General features: G+C 48.6%; 2 protein-coding genes across 4 annotated transcripts; one reads left to right on the top strand and one right to left on the bottom strand.

The window, feature by feature from the left end:
• Nucleotides 1-809: 809 nt before the first annotated feature.
• LOC112896510 (E3 ubiquitin-protein ligase UPL5-like) lies at nt 810-4,467 on the top strand. 2 transcript variants are annotated; one of them, XM_025964504.1, is made up of 4 exons: nt 810-2,468; nt 3,248-3,568; nt 3,656-3,837; nt 4,026-4,467. In XM_025964504.1, exons 1-4 carry the CDS (start codon nt 881-883, stop codon nt 4,287-4,289), a joined length of 2,355 nt encoding a protein of 784 aa, XP_025820289.1. In that variant the 5' UTR covers nt 810-880; the 3' UTR covers nt 4,290-4,467. The 2 variants fall into 2 exon arrangements, with proteins under 2 accessions (XP_025820289.1, XP_025820288.1); XM_025964503.1 differs by having other exon boundaries at nt 3,248-3,837.
• Nucleotides 3,983-9,609, bottom strand: LOC112896511 (glycerophosphodiester phosphodiesterase GDPDL1-like). 2 transcript variants are annotated; one of them, XM_025964506.1, is made up of 9 exons: nt 9,339-9,609; nt 8,595-8,888; nt 8,062-8,186; nt 7,477-7,975; nt 7,043-7,081; nt 6,623-6,910; nt 6,337-6,476; nt 5,411-5,904; nt 3,983-5,068 (listed from the first exon to the last, which is right to left on the bottom strand). In XM_025964506.1, exons 1-9 carry the CDS (start codon nt 9,490-9,492, stop codon nt 5,041-5,043), a joined length of 2,061 nt encoding a protein of 686 aa, XP_025820291.1. In that variant the 5' UTR covers nt 9,493-9,609; the 3' UTR covers nt 3,983-5,040. The 2 variants fall into 2 exon arrangements, with proteins under 2 accessions (XP_025820291.1, XP_025820290.1); XM_025964505.1 differs by having other exon boundaries at nt 5,415-5,904; nt 9,339-9,603.
• Nucleotides 9,610-22,088: the final 12,479 nt, after the last annotated feature.

Raw genomic sequence — 22,088 nt, 5'->3', positions numbered from 1 at the left:
GGTTAATTCTGATTAATTATTATGTAACTTGGGTCAGGGTAATTCATCTACTTGTAGTAAATAGCTTTAATAAAAATTGCCAAGACTAAAAGCTAATGCAGTTGAGTCAGCCAACCTTAGAGCCTCATAGTTTGTGTTATATTTGCTGAGTACAAGTTGTGTACTCACACTTGCCTCTACCTCTCTTCTATTCTCTTTGGGATACCTTTGACTGCCGCTCAGTGCTCGGCAACGTGGAGGACTACGTCAGCGGCTTCGACTACTTCTAGGCGTTTGTCTCCCAGTCGACGTCCCTGTGGCGCCCTACTCTTTATGTACTTCATTTTACGCTTCCGCAACTCTTGAACCGATTCTTGATTCGGTTGTAATAAATAATTTATTTACGATTTATGTTATTGTTATTCGTGATATGTGTTGTGATATCTTGATGATTCTGTTGTATATATGCGTGACTTTCCTGGCGCATATACGATGGCTCGATTTATGTTCTTTATAAATCGGGTGTGACAGTTCTTTAGACTTTTGAAAAATAAAAGATCTGACGACACATTCTTTGTGTTTCCAAGGCTAATTTGACAGCAAACAGAGTTTTTCGATTGAGATTTTTTCAGCAAATTTAACTGATTGTTTTTTCATTGGAAACAAAAAAATGTCAACCCATCCAGCTTTGTGATTGCGTCACTTGTACCAAGAGCGAAGCTATCCTCAGTCACTGGTCGCTTGGAGAATCACGCGGAAATTGGCCTCCGGTTGGTCTTTTTTTCGGGCGGAAAAATAAAAGATTGCCCCCCAATTTGGTCCCCCGCACATCGATCGGACTTTCCCCTCCTGCCCACCAAAACCCCCCCAAGTCCCAACTCCCAACTGACCACGCAATCGCATGGCTCCGCCGGGCGCCGCCGCCGCGCCGGAGACCGGCGCCGTCCAGCTCCTGCTCCGCAACGTCGACTCCCGGACCACCGTGATCCGGGCGCGGCGGGAGGACACCGTGGGATCGGTCCTCGACCGCCTCGGGAACGGCGTCGCCGCCAGCGGGGCCGAGCAGCGCCTGCGCGCGGTCCACGCCGGCCGGGAGCTCCCGCGCGGGGCGACGGTCGGCGAGCTCGGCCTCCCGTGGGACGCCACACTCCACGTGTCGTACCGGCTCGTCCCCACCCCGCACGGCGACGCGTGGAGGCTCGCGTCCGAGATCGCCGCCGCGGCCAGGCTCGCCGCCGCGACGGTTGGCCAGCCGTACGCGGCCGCGTCCCTGGAGTTGCAAGTCAGGAGGTTCCTGGATTCGGCCCGCGCCGCCCACCAGAGGAAGTCAAACAGCGCCCTGGGCCCCGTCGCCGAGCACTTGGGCATCTTCCTCCGCAGGGGCGTCCCCGGCGTGCTGGTCCAGCTCTATCAGTCCGACGACAAGCGGCGCCGCACCGATGCCGAGCGCGCTATCCGGTGCTTCCTGTCCCCCGACCCCCCGGCGGGGAAGAGCATCGTCAAGGCGTTGACGGCGCCGGTGCTCTTGGAGTTCTGCGAGTCCTTCGCCACCGGCGCGCGCAAGGGCGACCCGCTCTACGCTGCCTTGCGAGACATGGTCGCGACGGTGCTCTCGGACCCCGAATGGACGCCGGGGCTCTGGGGTGACGTGCCGCGACGGCGCGTCGCCGAGCAGTTGATCCGGCTTGCTAGGGAGACGGCGGTCGCTGTTATCGTAGAGATCGCCGGGGCGTACAGGAGCCGCGGCCACCCCGCGGCGGCATTTGGGAACTTGGTCGAGTTCAAGACCTTCTGGTCCGTGCTGCGCCAGCAGGTGCTTGAGCTGGACGCCGACACGCCGCTTCGCCCTTGGAGAAAGGCGCTGTCCCAAACGCTGGAAGCCCTGCTGAAGAGCGTCGAAGACTGCATGACCAGGTTCGAGATGAATTTGCCGCCGCCGCCGCCGCCGGCGGCGGCGGGGCGCAAGCATACCTCGTCGTCGAGCGCGCTGACCAAGTGGACGGCCTCGCTGCACAGCGTTTGGGCCGTCCTGGCCGAGCTGGACGCGTGGTCGGATGCCCACCATGCGATGCGAACCACGCTGGCGGCGCACCCGAGGGCGGTCACCGCGCTTGTGCTGACCGCCGGGAGCGAGCTCAGCGAGAGCATCCGCTGGATCACCAGGCACAGAGACCTCCTCGAGTTCGAGGCACGGAGGCACCTGGCCATGGCAATGCTGCCGGAAATCGTCAGAGGCGCCGACGCGCCGCCCCCGCACGAGATGCTGATCGATCGGGGGCGGCTGCTGCCGGACTCATTCGGGTACATTGCTCATGCGACACCTCAGGAGCTACGCGCTGTCCTGTCTGTGGCGTTCAAGCACGAGCAAGCCACCGGCCCCGGCGTGCTGAGGGAGTGGTTCTGCTTGGTGTGCCAGGCGCTGTTCAACCCGCGACTTGTTCTCTTCTCAGCTTGTCCACAAGATAGGAGAAGGTTCTTCATCAATCCAAGTGAGTTTGCTTCTGGTGGCCACCTGATTAAATCGCATCAGTTTCACTGTACAACCCTGACTATTCTTCTAGTATATTGGTGTGATAATTTCTTCATTACAGAGATACCACATGATAGGTAGTTGAGAAATGTGTCCTTTTTTTAGTTCTGTTAAGGTTAGTGAAATTGATCAGATAAATTGTACTGAAACATAAGCATATCCTTTCGGTCAGGTGAATTGGGAAATCATAAGAACTTAGTTTGCTTGTGTCAGTAGAAATTCATCAATACTGCAACCATTCATCAAGTGGCTCAATTATGAAGCTGGAACACGTTAAGATGATTTTTGTAATTTGGCCCATCCGGAATGCAGGAAGCAAACCTTTTACAGTGAAACTTGTGAACAATATACTTCAATGCTAGCAATCTTCAATCTCGTGTTCCTGATTTTTAGGAAACTTGGCGCATTTCTTCAAAAAGATAGCATCCATCTCATTTTGAACCAAACCTTTGTTTAAAGCTGGTTTCTTGTTTAGGGCAAGATTCGATGTCCTTCTATTTGGTGATTTTAACTACTTCTTTTGCTGAGTATTTATCTCTGTTTTGTTTTCTTAATCCAAGATAACTTTATTTCTTTTTCCTCTGTGTCGCATTCATACCACAAAAAACAATAAATTACCTTATGCCTGCCTTTGTGGGGGCAGGGCATACACCATTTGAAGTTCCCAAATCTCAATAATGGTACACTACTGTCCCTTTTATACCTTTCTGACCTTTTGCATTTCCATCTGTATTTCAGCATCTGTTGTGGATCCACTGCATCTGGAGTACTTCGAATTTGCTGGGCGGATGATTGCATTAGCCCTGAGGCACAAAATACATGCTGGAGTTTTCTTTGACCAGACATTATTCTTGCAACTAGCTGGGAGACCTATTACACTGGATGATATTGCAGAAGCAGATCCATCCCTGCATGCAAGCTGCAAAAAGATCCTAGAAATGGATCCTAGTCTTGTGGATTCAAACATATTGGAATTAACATTTGCTCGAGAAGATGAGGTGTTAGGGTCTAGGACGGTCACCGAGCTCTTCCCTGGAGGGAAGGATATTGCTGTTACTAGTGAGAATAGATGCCAGTACATCGATCTACTTATTCAAGATAGGTTCGTGAACTGCACCAGACGTCAGCTAGCTTATTTCGCTGCAGGATTTCGTATTATGTTCAACAAATGGAAACCCTGGACAGAGTTCTTTGCGAGTTTGGATGTTGAAGATTTTGATCGGATGTTGGGCGGTAGCAAGGGCACTATAGATGTGAACGAGTGGAGAGCTCAGACTGACTACCGTGGATACAAAGAAAAATGTCGCCAAATCAAATGGTTCTGGAAGGTAAGCCCAACTCTTTAACTCATGTTTTAGTTAAGTTAACTAGAAGGTTTTACCTCTTCCAGGACAGTGTTTTATGATGAAAATGGAACATATTTGTCCAATGTTGCCTTATTGGAGATAGGAGACAGCAACATGCAGTGATATATTTTTTCCACGAAAACAATTTCAAAAAATCTTTTACATGACAGGCCGTGGAAAACATGACGGTTGAACAGCAGGGAAGGCTACTCTTCTTCTGGACCTCAGTGAAGTGTTTGCCGTCAGATGGTTTCTCGGGGCTGGGTTGCAGGCTGTTCATATACAGGGCCTCCAGCTCCCGCGACCACCTCCCCACTTCACAAACCTGCTTCTACCACCTCAACCTCCCAGCTTACACTTCGTTAAGCATGATGCAAAGGCGGCTGCATATGATCGTCCAGGAACACGTGAGCAGCGGCTTTGGGGCATCGTAGCTTCTGTTGATTTCTGGCTCAATGTGGCGTTGTGCATAGAATTTTTGATACTGTGACTGAGATCATAGTAGCGATATGTTCTTAGGCTTTTCTTCACTGTAGGAGACATGGAAGTCTCACTCCTAAGAAAAGTTCACCTTATAACTTACATCAGAGAAAAAATTGCTATTTCATCTGAGCTTCATTCTTTCACGTGACAGTGAGGATTGCCAATTCGCAGAACATGTAACATATTCTTCAGGTCAGAATGAGGATCTATACAGAGCAATGATGTGCAAACACCAGGAATTGTGGCTTCCATTAGCAATGTATCAACACCCCATGCTCGCTAAATAGTGTAACCTTTCTACCGGTGAATTTATACAGGCAGAAACGATCAAACAAATGACTGGGAGCACCAGATCATCGGTCTAAGCTTGCCCGAACCAAATGGAGATTGCATGAACTTATATCGCCTACTATACAGCCTCAAGTGTCTGTTCAGATCAGCAGAGCTGCGAAAGCCATCACAAACAGAATACCAGTACTTGCAGTAGCCTTGTGAGTATCAGAAGGAGGCGCACCAGGAGTTTCAGCACCCCTTGGGGAACCACCAGGCTCATTTCTTGGTGCAACAGGAGGAAGCGGTGTCTCCTCCACGTTTGAGGCATTCAGTGTCGGCATTGGCGGCATAGATGGCGGCTGGCCTTTAGAGTTTTGGAGTAACTGGTCAAGGGAGCCAACCGGAATAGTCTGCATGTAGTTGGGCATGTCATTTCCCAAACCTGTACAAGTGTTTTCTGCCAATACAAGAGTATGCAAGTGTCAGAAACAGGAACATAAATACTGCAGCTACTAAGTAAATACCATCACAATAACCCTACAAAAGGATGCAAATATCCACCTCCCTAATCTATGGCAAAAGCAGGGCAAAGGATCAGAATTCAAAATTGAAAATTTTAATATCGCACTAGCTCAAGGTTCTGTGGAGCTGGAAAATGGTTGGAAACTAGCACTACCATTGTGAAGACTTAAAAAATGACCTAAACACTACTAGCCATGTTCCCATGCTATTTTTCATTGTACCATGCTGATGCAAGCAGAAAAATGATGACCCACTATATGTAGACGGCAAATGAGACTTACTTTTGTATCTTGTAACCGTCTTCGGGAAATCAGTTATGATGCCTGACAGATTAAATGATTGAAAATAGTAATTGATCTCCACAGTCGCATCTGCAAAGAAATCATACGGTTGTGACAGAAACTCATTCCGGAACACCTGAGCATACACAGCTAGCCCTGCTGACTGTAGATCTTTCATAAGATTGTTCTGTCTGATGATAAAAGCAAGACTTGAGGTAAAAACAGAATTATCCTTATCAACAACTACAGCATCAGCAAACTTCTTCACAGCTTCTAGTGAGGAGGTAGAAACATCCCCAATGCCTGAGGGGAGAGTGTAAACAAGCTTGCATTTTGTTTTCTGTTGCTTCAATTTGACAAGAACAGCACTATCTTTTGACTGAATCAGAACTCCCTTGGCAGTCTGATTATTGTATCCAGCAGCACTTAAAGCAGCGTTTACAGAATCAATGATGTCAATTCCTAATGACTTTGCCAGAAATGCAGCATTCTGCAGTACAAAGATAGACTGATAAATGAATAAAGATTTATTAAGATAAGTTTCTAGATATTTGTCATCTGCAAAGATGCATAGAATATGCGGTAAGGCACGAGGGAAAAATACAATCTTTCCATTATCTAAGCCCAGACCCAGAGGTCTATACAAGTACAAACTTGGTGTGTCTATACAAGAAACATAACTCATCAAGGTGACAACAGTTGCACAAATTATACCATTTATAAATATAAAAAATGAAAATAGATCATGAGCTCTTCCTTGATATAGATTATGTTGATTATTCTTCAAGATATTGAAAGGTTACTATCTGGTGAACTTTTGCCCGTCATAGTCATAATAGAGATATAAAACTCAGGTATAAGCTACAAAGTTTTAACTCTGGAATCATATCAAAATAAGTGAAATTTTGAGCGAAAGTATCACCTCAATAATGATCATGACACCGGACAAATCCTTATCCATTCCCATTGCTAGAAAGTCAGACAACTTCAGAAACTTCCCTTGATTTGTGTATCTTGGGTTCCTTACTATATTATACTTACTCAATGGGGAAGATATTGTGGCTGTAGGAAAAGGACAAGTTAAAAGGCTAATGATGAGTTTGTGCTTTTTATAAGCCATTCTTGTACTATAATGTTATTTATCATTTAACTTTTGGTGGAAAAAAACATCAACGAATTTTCTCAATAATACTACAACAGAAACTCACGTTGTATACTACTATTAATGTCATCCCAAGTGAGGTTGAATGTGAAGACTCCTGGTGTAGCCTGAATTTCTGAAACAACAGAAGCACGAGAGCTGAAAGGTGTTCTCTGCACATTCGTGGTATCAAGCAGGTTAATGGAACTCATGCACATAAGAGTTCCATCACTTGTCACTTGAACAGGACAATCAATGACATCTGCGCCATCATTTATTGCACTATGGTAGGCCAGGTCCGTACAGTCCGGATAGTCTCCACTAGCACCATTATGCGAGATAATTAAGGGTTCTCCTGTATAGAAGCACTAAAATAATTAAACTGAGCTGAAATAGAAGAAATTCAACCATCATGGCACAACTACTAAGAAATTCAACCATCATGGCACAACTACTAAGGTAGGTCTTACACCCTGATGAGACATACCATGATCAGTCTTACTTGAATTCAGATTAGCAAAGCAACCTGCAGATGAGGAGATTCAAAGGCATTAAAAATTGCAAGTTGCTTATTTCTTCATAGATATCATAAGTTTCCATGATGGGCGCAACCATATCTTAAAATGCAGTAAGGTTATTTTGAATCTACAATTCCAATCTATTTGATCATTGGACACTTTGGACACAAAACTAAATGAGGGGTTAGGGGACAAAAAAATTACGGTAAACTTGAGGTGTTACAAGTCATAAGTTCCATAGGAGGATTGTAATGTTATGCCTCTTACTCGATAAAAGTGCAAGTCCAATATATTGTATGTAGAAGAGCAGAGGGAGTAGTTCACATGCTAATATAATGACAAAAGGTAAAAAAATCAATAACAATATTTTAGTTAACTCTTTGACATGTACTTGGTAGCTTACCAATAGCCTCTGATGCAGTAATTGGGTGTTCTGACAATACACCATCAACAGAGAAGCCCCCATCGCTGATAAAGTTTAGGTATTCTGCCAATGGATCATAACTGTAGTTATAGGGGATAACTCTATCATTTGCAAAATCAGAGGCATATATTTCCAGCCCTGCACTGTGGGCTTCTGCTACAATTGATGTGGGTGGCTGTAGATAGTTATCCTTTGTCACTGGCCAAATGTAGATCTTAGGGACCATTATGCCAGATGCAATAGACTTAACAAACGTTAGGTTGCTCAAAAGTGAACCATATGTTTGGTGTATAGAATTATCTGTGAGGGCTTTATCAAGAAAGCTAAACACAAGCTTTGTTTTGCGACGAACTCTTCCAGATATATTTTGGAGGAAGCCCAGTTCAGGTGACGAGATATAATCCACAGATACATTCTTTTGGATGGAAACTATGTAGTTTCTCATGTTCAAACCATGTTCTTTGTAGAAAATGTCATGCTACAAACATGAAACAAGAAATTAGCTTTTGAAGGTAGCACTAGCAACAATAAATTCTGGTTAAGTTTTAGAAACAATAATTCAACCTGAACATTCAACCAAACAGAAGGCTGCTTGACGATGGACGGCAAGGACTGCAAGTCAGCGACAGAGAGGATACGATACGCGACAAAATCGAAATAGCCGGGGCGAGAATAGATTGCTTGTGTTACTGCTCAAAATATTAGATAATCAGTCCAGAACAAAGAAGTATAGCTTGCATCATTAGCTCATGATGCTCTCAGAAATATTTATAAGCCACGGAAAGCACAAATGCTTGAGTTTACACAATTTAAGAGAAAAAAGAAGCCCGCAATGTGAAACTAGTTAAAAATAATAAAATAAAACTAAACGGAAAGAAGAACCATAATACGTTACCATGTTTCGAGATTCCTGACCTTGGTGGTGCGTTCAGGGGCATGTTTGCACATATTAGTCTTTTTTCTTTGTGATGGAAAAATACTACTACAAACTTTATTATTAGTTTGTCGACACATCGAAGATGTACAGAGCTTATGCAATTATCCAACTAATTGCTCTGTAGTGAAATGCATGTTGGCAGTGGTACTGTTATACTCACAAATGACAGGCTGAAGCTCAGCCATGGTGAAGTCCAAAGCAAACCATCCCGTTTTCCGCACACCATCGATGACATAGGTCCGCTTTCTCGCGGGGTATTGTTGGGCGACGCTGGTGCCGTTCTGCATGTTGATGTCCCGAAGGCAGACTCCAACGCCGTCCTTCGTCAGCTGGACATCACACCACAGAGTCGTATCGGGTGCGCTTTCCATCAATGCAAAAAGGTAGGCGGCTGAGCTTGAGTCGGGAAACACTCCTGAAAAGCCGCCTTTGGCCACAACTCGTGGAGCGTCACCTGCACAACGGCGAATGCTCGTGATTATTTGTTCCAACTTTGCCATTAGAAAATATCTGCTCGAGCTCAAATCACCATCCAATTGATTTTGCAAGCATGAATGAAGGAAACAAATTTGAACCCCCCCCCCCACCCCCAAACCACCACAAAAAAAAAAAGGCTGTTGCAGACTGGCTGCAGCTGTAACACTCCACTTCGACTCGACTTGGTATAACCACTAACTAGTGTTGAGAGAAAACTTCCTTTAATCGTCAGAATAAGGTAGGTGGCCTCTATGGGACTCTAGAACAGGCACCCGTGAATTCCCCATCGCCAACCGGCTCTGTCGGCTACCGAGCCCGCGGAAGCACGCGCCTCCCGTATGAACGAGGAGCACGAAGCGAAGCAGAGCAGACAACGGACACGCGTCCAGACTCCAGAGAGTTGCGGAGGGGAAGGGCCGGGCCTTACCGCTTAGGGTCTTGTAGGCGGAGGGGAGGCGGGGCCCCTGCGCGGCGGCGGCGGCGAGGGCCAGCGTGACGCAGCCGCAGCACAGCAGCGCGGCGAGGGACGCGGCCACCCCTCCCCCTCCTCCTCCTCCTCCATATCCTCCACCCCTCCCCATCTCCCGAGAGCTTCCAGAACCTCCCCCCGGAGCACGGGTGGGATCGAGAAGAAGAGAGAGAGAGAGAGATGGAAGAGGGAGAGAAGCAGAGTGCAGAGCTCAGGAATGCGCCTGGTGGTTTTTGGCAGGGAGCATATAAAGCAGCAGCACGGCCTCCGTAGGCCGCGGCCGCGTTCAAGGCCCCACCTGTCAGCGCGCGGCGAGCCGGCGCACCGAGCGCGGGCCCACACCGCAGCGACACGCTCGTGACCACGCTGTACGGGTGGGGGCCGCGGGGGAGCTCGCGGGCGAATCGGCCTCGTCGCCAGACGCCAGCAACGAGAGCCGCGGCCTCGCGGGTGTGCGCGCGCGCGACCTTTCCGCCCCGTGATTGGTTTTTTGAATTTTAAGCACACGCCTTGTTTGTTCCCCTGCCCCTTTTTGCTGTTTTTTGGTCATTTTTTACTGCTGGCAGTGCTTGAAATGATCGTTAGAAGGTTGAGAGAAATCGATCATTATCCGGCCAAAAGAACAGACTGCTCTGATGCTCCACTACCTACCCCGAATGGATCTCTAGAATCGAAACTGTCGATTTTTGCAGCGTGTAAATTTGGGATACGAAATTTAGCAAAAAAAAAACTAGTAATCAATGGTAGTCATTTGCAGTTTAGCTCCTTTTTGACTTGGTATGGTAGCACCGGAAGTCTGAAACTCATCTTCATCTCAAACAGAAACAAAAAGGAAGTCTGAAACTGGGAAGGCGTGGTGCCAAGCAGTTGTAAAGCGCGGCGCACTTCCTCCCCTGTCCAGCCGTGACTCCCTCGCATTCAGCTGCGGCGGATTCGCTCGAAAGTGGTGGGGGCGATCAAATGATAGCATGATGATGTGTGCGGAACTGTGTGTGGTGGCATTGGCATCTGCTGCAGCACTGCCTTGAAGTTGCAGGGCCAGGTACTGCATTGCTAGGGCTCCGTTTAGATCGCTTCCAAATGTTATAATTTTTACGGTCTCTCTCCATCACATCAATTTTGGGACACATGCATGGAGCAGTAAATGTATGTAAAAAAAATAACTAATTGCACAGTTTAATTGTACATCACGAGACGAATCTTTTAAGCCTAGTTAGACCATGATTAGATAAAATTTGTCAAATACAAACGAAAATGCTACAGTAGCAAAAAGTTCCAAATGTTATACAAATTTGCAATCTAAACGTGGCCTAGGAACAAAAATGAAAGCTCCCATTAGCTCTGGTCGTATTGGAACCGGTCTTATTGGCTATTGCTCTCCCATCGATCCATGTCGAATGGTTAACGGGCCCGGGTAGGAATTAGCCTCGACAGTAGCATTGATGCTCGCGATAAGCTTCAGACGTATTACTGTAGTTTTCGGTGCCTTTTGTAACATTACTTTGGGCTAAAGATGCAAAGCTATCTACCATTTGAGTGTTCCATCTTTCTCCAGAACTAGATCACCAGTTTTTTTTTAAGAGTAAGAGGCGGCCTCGCCCTGCCCCATTCATTAGAACAAAGCATAAGCTGTTTGTAGCATTACAGGGTTCAGAAAGCAAGAGGGATTGTCTACTAGAGCCACCAGCTCAAGCAGAACAAAGCCCACTGCTACAGACAGTAAAAGCCCGAGACCACCAAGTATCTGAAACATGTTTTGTAAAGCACGCACAGCTGCGACCATACAAAAAGGACTACCAGCTCGATCTCCAGCTTCGGCAGCCCCAGCTTGAGTTTCTTCAGGAATGTCGATTTCCAGCGGCGCCTTGAGTTTTGACCCTAGAAAATTGCACCACTGGGTAGCGCCAACTTCCAGAGACTCCTTGTACATCGGCTTCCAAATTGGCATGCATGCATCTCCAGATGATCTTGAGCACCATTTTTATGCCTTACCAATATTTATCATGGAAGACCATGTCATTTCTGACAAGCCAGAGCCCCCACAGGACTCATGCAGTAATAATATTAAAGCACTCTGAATTTTTTCCACCAAGCTATTTGCATGCCATACTCTCATAGTTGTTTATTCTAATGCCGGTAAACTAGATCACCAGGTGTGATGGCGAACTGAGGCAAGCACGGTTTCCTGGGGGCTCGGTTTTGTTTCAGTTCTGGCTTGTAGTTTTTCTGTCAAAAGCCACAAGCTGAAACAAACACCGGTATAACTTTCTCGCCTTTTGCTTTTGAAATTAGCTTCCGAGAAAGCAAATGTTATATTTCTATAAGAACCCAAAAGCATGTTTTGATGGCTACGACATTACGGGCATTATACATTTTATAAACCGGCGGATAGATTTTCTGATGCTTTATAGAAGTTTGCGTTCGAAAAAGCAGAAGCTCAAACAACAGACCCACATCAAAATGACAAAAGATGAGATAGAAGACGGGTGCGAGCCTTTGCATCGTGATCTTAGGGCCACGATAGTTACTTGAGAGGAACCCTCGGAGGTCTCGTAAGTGCTCCATAGCACGCACGGCACTGTGCCAAAGAGCCGGGCGATAACCAATTGACGAAGCACCCAAATGCAATTAACGAGCGGCAATTGGGCGAGTAGCTAGTGTGCTCTCCACTGGCTACCAACTTACCGAAGCGTCTTTGCCAGGGTTGCTTGCAACGGTCAAGGCGCATCGCGACGGCGCCGCCTCCCCGAGGGCGATACGAAGCGGCCCACGGCGATTCCTCGCGCGAGGGGAAGGAAAGGGTGACGGCGACTAAAGATGGCAAGGTAGGAAATATTCGCGTACCCACGGGTAACAAATATTCGCATACCCACGGCTAGCAAATCCGATAGGTACGGATACGGATCTAAATTGGTACCTGTGGGTACATGCATGGGTATAATATTAGATCCAAAAGAATATTAAAAATTGATATCCGAACCCGCAAACCCGCAAAATCCGATTTAGGAACTAATATATGGGTCCAAACATCCGAATATACGAGCAGCAACTAGAATTACTTGGTCAAATTTCTCCTCTCATCCCCAAATCCTTCTCCCAGCCGCCGTAACCCCAAAGACCCGGACCCCCAACCCTGGTCCCCGAACTCCCGAGGCAAGGGCCTTGAGGTCCCGACGCCCGCCCGTCCCTAGACCCTCCCCCTCCGCTTCTCCTTCATGTGCGCCACCGCTGGCGGTGGCCAGACGCCGTCGCCCTCCAGTCAGCATGACGTTAGGAGGGGGTCACTACCCGTTGACGTCAGCGTTGACCGGTCAATGGTCAACGGGGTCAGCGGGTCAAAGGGACCCACTGGTCAGCCTCACCCCGAGGCTGACGGGTGGGGCCCCCGGTCAGGCCGGGTAAAAGAAAAGAAAAAGGGGCACGGCTTGGGATCATGGTCCGAAAGCAGTTGGGCCGGCTCAAGGCCCAACTCGGTCTAGCTCGGCTCGAACGGGTCAGCTCGGCCTACGGCTCAGCAGGCCTGCGTGGTAGGCCGGCTCGGCTCAGCAGGCCGGCCCACGGTTCATCCCCCCCCACCTCTCTGATGGAGCGAGCCGAGGGGGCAGCACCCCTCGCTCCCCTTGATAGGCGGGTCCCACTTGTCGGTCTCTCTTTGGATCTGGTGTGGCGGCCAGATCCGGTGCGGCTCGGGCCCGTGCGGATCTGTGTGCGTGTGGGGCGGTGTGTGTGTGGCGTGCGCCCAGGGCGTTCCATGGAATGCCCCAACGGGGTGGCCAGGCCGCGAACTCGACATCGTGGCTGCGTTCCCGCCCAAAAGATTCGTGGCCAGGCGGGGCAGGTTGTAGGCGAGCGGCGCACGCGGGTAGATCCGACGACGGCCCTGCCCATTGAAAGGATCGATGGACCAAGAGGGGGGGTGAATTGGGCCTTTTTCAATTTCTAAAACAAGATAAAACAACCTTAACCTATGCAAAAACTAGAAAGGCTCCAATTCACCAACCGGATAACTAATCAACCTACACAAGCTAGTTAAGATGAAAAGAGATAAAGCCTAGCAAGGTAGAGCTAACTAGTGATTCCTAAATCAAGCACATGAATGAATTGCATGAACGATAATGCTTTAAAAAGTAAAGTGGACAAGGGACAACCGGATTTTTTTCCCGTGGTATCGATGTGTTGGCACACACCCCTAATCCACGTTGTGACACTCACAAAGAGTATTGTCACCTCCCAAGTCACCAAGACGAGGGTGCTCACTAAGAGTCTCCGTTTACCATCCCGGTGTGGTGGAGAACAAGCCACGTACAAGTCTCTTCTCCGGGCTTCCACAATCCTTGGCAAGCTCCGCGAGAATCACCTCGATCACCAAGATCGCCTAGGTGATGCCAATCACCAAGAGTAACAAGCTAAGGCCTTCACTTGAGCAAGAACCAATCACAAAGAATGGATGCACACAAGCTTCTCTCTACTCAAGTCCTTAATCTTGCTTCTTGAATGATTGAATGAACAAGTGTATGAAATGTTGAAGCTCAAGGTGGCTCTTGACCAAAGTATGTGTGTTTGGATGTTGCCTGGTGTCAAGAGTAGTAGAATGACCCATTGGAGGGGTATATATAGGCAGCTCACACGAATAGAGCCGTTGGAGAAAAAGCTGCCAGAAAAACTGCGTAGCGCCGGTTAATCCGACGTCGCTCCAATAGTCATCGTCGGTTTAACCGGTGAATCTAAACTGCCACTTCTGAAAACTAGCCGTTACAGCTTGGGCAGATTAACCGTCGTCGCATCGGTTTAACCGGTGAGTGTAATCATCCATTGATCAACAGAAATACCAAGTCACTGGACAACTGCACCGACGTCCAATTTCAAATAGCGTCGGTTTAACCGGTGAGTGTAGTTGTCCACTGATCAACTGAAAACCGAGTCTCTGGACAACTGCACCGACGTCAAATTTCAAATAACGTCGGTTTAACCGGTGTATTGACTCGTCCAGTCCTGCTGACCTCGTTTAACCGACGTATAGAAAACTTTAGACGTCGGTTAATCCGGTGTTAAGGATTTTTTCTGATTTTGCCTTTTCTGACTTGAGTCTTGAATGAAATCCAAATATTCTTGAGATATAAGTTGAGAACCACTTATTTGAGCTTCTAGAAACCTGAGTGACCATTGTGTGCATCCATTTTCAAATGACCATGTCCATGCTCAAGTTACTAAGCCTAAACCCCTCTTAATAGTTCGATCACTATAAAACTATAAAACCTATACTAACCTAAGTGTCCTTCTCAACCTTATGACACTTAGGACTAGAAAGATCCTTAGTCTTGACACATTATAGAGTTGAATGCCGAGATCGCCTTTTTGATTAATGAGAATTAGGGGCCTCTTTTGACATATAACCAAATGAGCAATAATGATCTATAAAGCTGCACAAACTCATTAGTCACAATAATGGTTGTCATTAATCACCGAAACATACCTTAAGGGCCTAGATGCTTACAATCTCCCCCTTTTTGGTGATTGATGACAACACAGACATAAATAACGAGAGAGCGAGAAAGATATGGCAGGAATAAACACAGGCAAACTCGAAAGAAATCAAAGGCTCAAACGAAATCCATAGATATGTCTCAAAAGCTCAGCATGCTCAGATGACAAATGTACATATCCATGAACTAAAACCAGATATAAGACAATATATAATACAATAAGAGACAACAAAGTCCTGATCGAGCTCTGTCTAGTGCTACCCTCCCCCTGACTCTCACTCCCTCTCCCCCTTTGGCATCCAAGCCCAAAAAGGGTAGCTACTGATCCGGGTGACGAGGGACGGCGAGGAAGCGATCCGGGTCATCGTCGTCGTCGTCGTCGTCAGACGGTGGATCCTCAGTGACTGCCGGTAGCTGCTGATCTGAAGGGCCTGCTGGTGCTGAGCTGACCGGAGGTGTAGCTGTCGTCGAGGCTGTCGTCGAGGCCCTGGTGCTAGCACTGCCTGGGAGAGGGTCCGTGGAAGTAGTAGCCGGCTCAGCAGAAGATGTATCAACATCTGAAGTAGTGAGTGCTGATGCTGCCGGCTGTGACGACTGCTGAAGTAAGGACACCTCTCCGCCTCCCCCTGAAGGTAATGGCTGTGGTACTGCGGGGAGGCCAACTGACTGCACCGCTGTGGGTGACTCCTGGAAAAGTGAGGTCGCAGGCAGAGGAGAGAAGAGAGGACGACTCGCAGACCCAAGTAATGCTGACAATGAGAACATAATCTCTGGGGTCGCGGAGGAAGCTGGAGCAGTGGAGGCCGGAGCAGGTGTAACTGCAAGTGGTGGAGCTCCGGCGCCCTGAAGACCTGACTGTGCTGGCTGCTGAGGAGCGAGTCCGGTGTGAGAATATAACTGTGAAATCATCCCGAACATCGCCATCATGCCCTGCTGCATCTGCTGAAACTGAGCGTCCGTCCTCTGAGAGACTCTGTCAATAAGGCCGACGAAACGCTTCTCTGTAGCAGCTCGCTCTCGGGCGGCCTCCCTCTGGATCTGTGCAAGCTGGGCCTCATGGGCTCTCCTGGCCTCCTCCTGAGCACGGCGATCCTCTCTCTGCTGTGTGACTAGCTGCTGTAGAAGTGCGGTGAGCTCAGACGGCTGAGACACCTGAGACTCTGAAACTGTAGTAGCAGCAGCTGTCACTGGAGCTGGCTCTCCGGACCCCCCTGCCTCGTGATCGTGACTCGCTGGAGCAGGTGCAGGGAAGTACTCCTCGTCCTCGGAGGAGTCTGACTCAAGATCGGACCAGTGAATCTCATCCTCTCCTCCTGGAAGCTGTGCCTCGGCGGCAAGTAACGCCTCATCCTCCTGGGCCACTCGGGCCTGTACCTCGGGTGCCAACTGTGCCATAGCAGCACGATCCGCCTGTCTGCCTCTCCTCCTGTCTGAGGGTGCTGTCGGACGGTAGACTGGAAACCATGGGACCTCGTCCTGTCGGTAAACTGCACTGACGGGAGACTCAGCTGGCACAATCATAGAACAAATGAAGCTGATCCAGTGAGCATATGGAAACTGACGCACGACACCCATCCCGTCAGTGATGACATCCTCAATCTCAGCCAAAATGAAGTCAACAATGTCGAACGGCTCATGAGTAAGGATGTGAAGAAGCAGTAGCTGCTGCAGACCTGTGAACCCCTCTGGGTAGCCACTCCTCGGGAGCAAAGTCCTCCGGAGTGCCATGTGAACTGCGTAGGCCTCTGGGGTCAGCAAGCTGGGGACTCTGGCGTAGGAGGCTGGAAAGGGCTGGCGGAAGCACTGTGAGATCGCCTCGTGAGAAGGTGCAATCCCGCCAATCATGGCCCTGCGAGGTGGATCTGCATCACCGTAGACCATCTCGTGTAGAGAGACGTCAACAAGGTCAACTCCAAGTATCCCAGCAAGTGTCGCTCTGGACAATCCAAATACCTGCCCCCCAAACATGAAGTGAACTGCTCTGCGCTCTGGGGCAATCCAAGCTGTGGCGTAGAAAACTCTGACCCAGTCCTCATATATCTGTTCCTCTCAATCGAGAGCAACCTGGGCAGACCTCTGAAGTGCTCGAAGTGCTCCCTGACATCTGCTCCCCCTGCAGCTGTCCTCAGTGAGACCCAGTCGAGAACCCTGTGAGGGAAAATCCTGTGGCCCCGCCTCTGGTAGGTCTCGTAGAAACTGGCCTGAAGAAGTGTCCAGAATCTGCGATCGACCCGGCTGTCTCGTGTCACGGGAAACCACTCCTCCTCCTGTACACTCCACCTGAGCCTCTTGACCTTCGCCGCATTGGCCTTGGTCAAGTTCTGGAGCAGTACACCTGGCTCCAGACGCACGACAGTGTCCATGCGGAACACTGCGCGCTCGGCCGCTAGGGCCTCGGCTCGTCGAGCTGCTGCTGCTGCTGCGGTGGACCTGCGAGGCTCCTGCGGCTGGTGGCCTCCTCGCGTCCTAGGTCCGGTGCGACGCTCGGTCGCAGGTGAGGGCTGCTCTGCGGGGACGTCTGCCGGGTGCGGCCAGAACGTCGAAGAGCTGGTGACTGAGTGTCCTGCCCCTGAGACTGCTCGGACTGCGCTGTCTCTGTATCTGAAGCTGTCTCTGACTCTGCCGCTGAATTGACTGACCAGACTCAGACTCTGCTGCTGCTGCTGTCACGGCTCTGGTGGCCCTGGCACCTCGGACTCTGCCCATCCCTCTGCCCCTGCCTCTGCCTCTGCCCCTGGCTGCCGGATCTCTGATCGCGAACGGACGAGCACGGCCAGACGCCTGCTCCTCGGCGGCCTTAGCCACCATCTCGGCCCTCTCGGCCTCTCTCGCTGCGCGAGTCCGCTTGCGCGCGGGCTCCTCAACCACGATCTCCTTTCCCTTTCTCTTGTCACGACCCATCTCGACAAACAACGGAATCAAGAAAGCGGAGCGGTGAGTAAGGGCGTGAATGCGCGAGAGCGATGCAATGTGCGTGTGCAGCGGCTCGGTGGAGGTGCAGTGATGGCACGGTGGAGCGTGGGCGGCACTGTGGTGGTGGCGACGGCGCGTGGGCGGCGCTCGGGCGCAGTCGTGAGGGCGGTAGTGCGCGGGCGGCAGTGCTGGTGGTGCACGGGCGCGGCTGGGCGTGCGGTGGAAAGCGGCGGCGGCGCGAGGGCGGCGGTGTGACGGCGGCGCGAGGGGATGCACGGGCGGCAAGTGCGAAGGCGCGCGAGTGCAGACGGCGGCGGCGCGACGGACGGCGGAGCGAGGCGGCGCGGGCGGCGTGCGGCGGCGCGTGTGGGCGGCGCAAGATGGCGGACGTCGGCGGCGGTGACAGCGGAGGCGAAGAGTCGAGCAAGACACGAATGCGAGAGAGTGGGTCGTGAGCCTGCAAGAGAGAAATATGACATGTGGACCCCGCAATTTTTCTTATCGTCGGTTGATCCGACGCTTAGGTTTTGAACACCGGTTGATTGCGTCGGTGTAGTTTACCAGAAATTCTGCCAAATCTGCATCAGTACGCCGGTTGAACCGATGATCTGAAAAATGAACTCGTCGGTTGAACGATGCAAATAACAGTTGATTTTCAGGTCAAATTGTGTTCTGTTCATCGGTTGATCCGATGCTGCAATTTGTATACGCCGGTTGAACGCCTGAAATACTGAGCTGAAGCTGACACTTAGTAACGCCGGTTAAACCGATGGGTATAGATCCATTGAACGTCGGTTTAACCGGTGAACCCAAAAACCCTCTCTCAGCTCACTTTTCTATGCTAAGTCCAATGAACTTATAAGATTCAACTAAACTCAAGTTAATGGACTTGCATAGGCGACTTTACCCCTCAAAATAGGATAGTTAATAACTTAAATAGTTTTTCTTTTCAAAATCAAGGATAAGTCGCAAGAGAGACAAAGCGCCAATTAAAATGTATGAGCCATGTCATAGGAATTTGAAGGAGGAAAGCTTCAAACTCACACTGACATTGCTCACTAGGCAATAACGCACCTAACACTTTACTCTCTTCACTTCTCATGAATTAAGATCTTGCATGTAAAACAAGTCTCATCTTCATCAAGTGATCTCCTTTGTGACCTTTACGCATGCAATGATAATGCAAATTACAAACACATGCGAAAGAAAGTAAACATGAGATGCACGACTATATGACAAGAAATGCATAGCGAGAATTTAAGATCTACTTGTCAAGTTTGATCCCACGGAAAGCTTCATCATGATGAGCCTTTCTACAAGCCTAGAGAAAACAAGTGGACCACCACCTCTAGCTAAACCCTTGCTCATCACTATCTTACAATGGTTAGACAAGTGTCCTATATGTATGCATTTTTCTATATGACATGGCAACTTACATGACGTTTGCCGCATCTAACACATTTAGCTCATTTCTTAGCCTAACAAAGTACTCTCGTCTAAAGGTTTTGTGAAGATATCCGCCAATTGCTCCTCGGATCTCACACCTTGAAGGGAAATGTCCCCCTTGGCTTCGTGATCACGCAAGAAGTGATGGCGAATATCAATGTGCTTTGTGCGAGAGTGTTGAACCGGATTCTTGGCAATTTTTACGGCACTTTCATTGTCACAAAGGAGTGGAATTCTTCCTAGTTTCACACCAAAGTCCAAAAGGGTTTGCTTCATATATAGGATTTGGGCACAACATGCACCGGCAGCTATATATTCCGCTTCCGCGGTGGACAAAGCCACGGAATTTTGCTTCTTACTCGACCAAGAAACTAGAGAAGCCCAAGCAAGTGGCAACCCCCGGAGGTACTCTTGCGATCGACACGGCTTCCGGCAAAATCCGAATCCGAGTATCCCAAGAGATCTAACTAGCGCCTTTGGGGTACCACAAGCCTATGCTAGGAGTGTGATTGAGATACCGAAGGATCCTATTCACAGCCGAGAGATGTGATTCCTTAGGGTTAGCTTGAAAACGGGCACACAAGCACACACTAAACATTATATCGGGCCTAGATGCGGTAAGGTAAAGCAAAGACCCTATCATTGAACGATAGAGGGATTGATCAACAGGTTTACCGTCCACATCCAAGTCGAGATGCCCATTGTAGCCATAGGGGTCTTGATTGGCTTACATTCATCCATCTTGAACTTCTTCAAGATATCTCTAGTATATTTTTCTTGATAGATGAATGTCCCTTCCTTCATTTGTTTGACTTGAAAACCAAGGAAGAAGTCAATTCGCCAATCATGGACATCTCGAATTCCCTAGACATCATGGTAGCAAACTCATGGCTTAGCAAATCATTAGTTGAGCCAAAGATGATATCGTCAACATAAATTTGACAAATGAAAAGATCCCCGTTGACATCTTTTGTGAACAAGGTGGTGTCCACCCTCCCGATCTTGAAGCCTTGCATGATTAGAAAGTCACGAAGCCTCTCATACCAAGCCCTTGGAGCTTGTTTGAGCCATAGAGTGCCTTGTGCAACCTATAAACATGATTAGGATTCCTCGGATCTTCAAACCCGGGAGGTTGCTCAACATAAACAAGTTCGTTAATAAAGCCATTTAAGAAAGCACTTTTCACATCCATTTGATATAACTTGATATTATGATGTGAAGAGTAAGCAAGAAGAATGCGGATAGCTTCAAGTCTTGCGACCGGAGCAAAAGTTTCACCAAAATCCAAACCTTCGACTTGAGAAAACCCTTTTGCCACAAGTCTTGCTTTGTTGCGTACAACCACCCCATGTTCATCTTGCTTGTTTCGAAAGACCCACTTTGTGCCGATGATGTTCTTGTCTTTCGGAGGAGCTTCGAGGACCCATACTTCATTGCGGGTGAAATTGTTCAACTCTTCTTGCATGGCCATCACCCAATCAGAGTCCTCAAGTGCTTCCTCTATGCTAGTGGGTTCAATACAAGAAACAAACGAGTGATGTTCGCAAAATGAAGCATGCTTAGAACGAGTTCTTACTCCTTTGGAAGGACTACCAATGATTTGACCAATTGGATGATCCTTGGAGATGCGACCATGCTTCACTAGCGGTATTTGCGTGGATGCTTGTTGGGTGGATCATGAGTGACTTGTGCTTGTGGTGGAACATTTTGCTCTTCTTGTTCTTGGACTTGGGGTGTTGGCGTTGACACATTTTCTTGAGGTAGTGGATCAACTTTATCTTGATCTTCATCCACTAGGGGTGCCGTGGAGGTGCTTGGTGTAGATGAGGAAGTCCTCCCCCTTGATCATTGCCTTCATGCACCTCTTCCGGCTTGATATCCCCAATGGACATCTTCTTCAAGGCTTCTTCAATCTCTTCATCCCCTACATTTTCATAGCCAACAATCTCCTCTTGGGAGCCATTAGATTCATCAAACTCCACATCACATGTTTCTTCAACTAACCCGGAGGTTTGATTGAATACTCTATATGCTTTGGAGTTTGATGCATAACCAAGAAAGAAACCTTCATCACATCTACTTTCAAACTTACCGAGCCTTTTCTTCTTATAAATGAAGCATTTGCAACCAAAGACACGAAAGTATGATATATTTGGTTTCCTCCCAGTGATGAGCTCATATGGAGTTTTCTTGAGGAGTCGGTGAGGATACACTCGGTTGGATGCATGACACGCCGTGTTGATTGCTTCCGCCCAAAACTTCTCGGACGTGCCATAATCATCCAACATTGCTCTTGCTAGGGTGATGAGTGTCTTGTTCTTTCTTTCCACCACACCATTTTGTTGGGGCGTGTAGGTGGCGGAAAACTCATGTTTGACTCCTTCTTCATCGCACCATTCTTCAATCTTCATATTTTTGAACTCGGTGCCGTTGTCACTCCGAATCTTCACGATTTGGGAATTATATTCCCTTTGAGCTTTTCTTGCAAATGACTTGAAGATTTCCGGAGTTTCACCCTTATCGCCTAGAAACATGACCCAAGTGTAACGTGAAAAATCATCAACGATTACTAGGCAATAGAGGTTACCACCAATGCTCTTGTATGAAGTTGGACCAAAGAGATCCATGTGTAGTAGTTCGAGCGGCTTGGAGGTAGACAACATCGTCTTGATAGGATGATGAGTTGCAACTTGCTTCCCGGCTTGACATGCTTTGCATAGCTTGTTCTTGTCAAAAGTGACGTCCTTTATGCCGGTGATCATCCCTCTCTTGTGGGCTTTCTTGAGGTTGCTCATGCCAATATGAGCAATTCTTCTATGCCAAAGCCACCCAAGAGACGACTTGGTGAAGAGGCAAGTCATGGTGC

This window comes from Panicum hallii, chromosome 6 (genome assembly GCF_002211085.1).
Source record: "Panicum hallii strain FIL2 chromosome 6, PHallii_v3.1, whole genome shotgun sequence".
NCBI classification, from domain to species: domain Eukaryota; kingdom Viridiplantae; phylum Streptophyta; class Magnoliopsida; order Poales; family Poaceae; genus Panicum; species Panicum hallii.
Note: the sequence above shows the minus strand (reverse complement) of the source record. Positions and strands in the feature narration are given on the sequence as shown.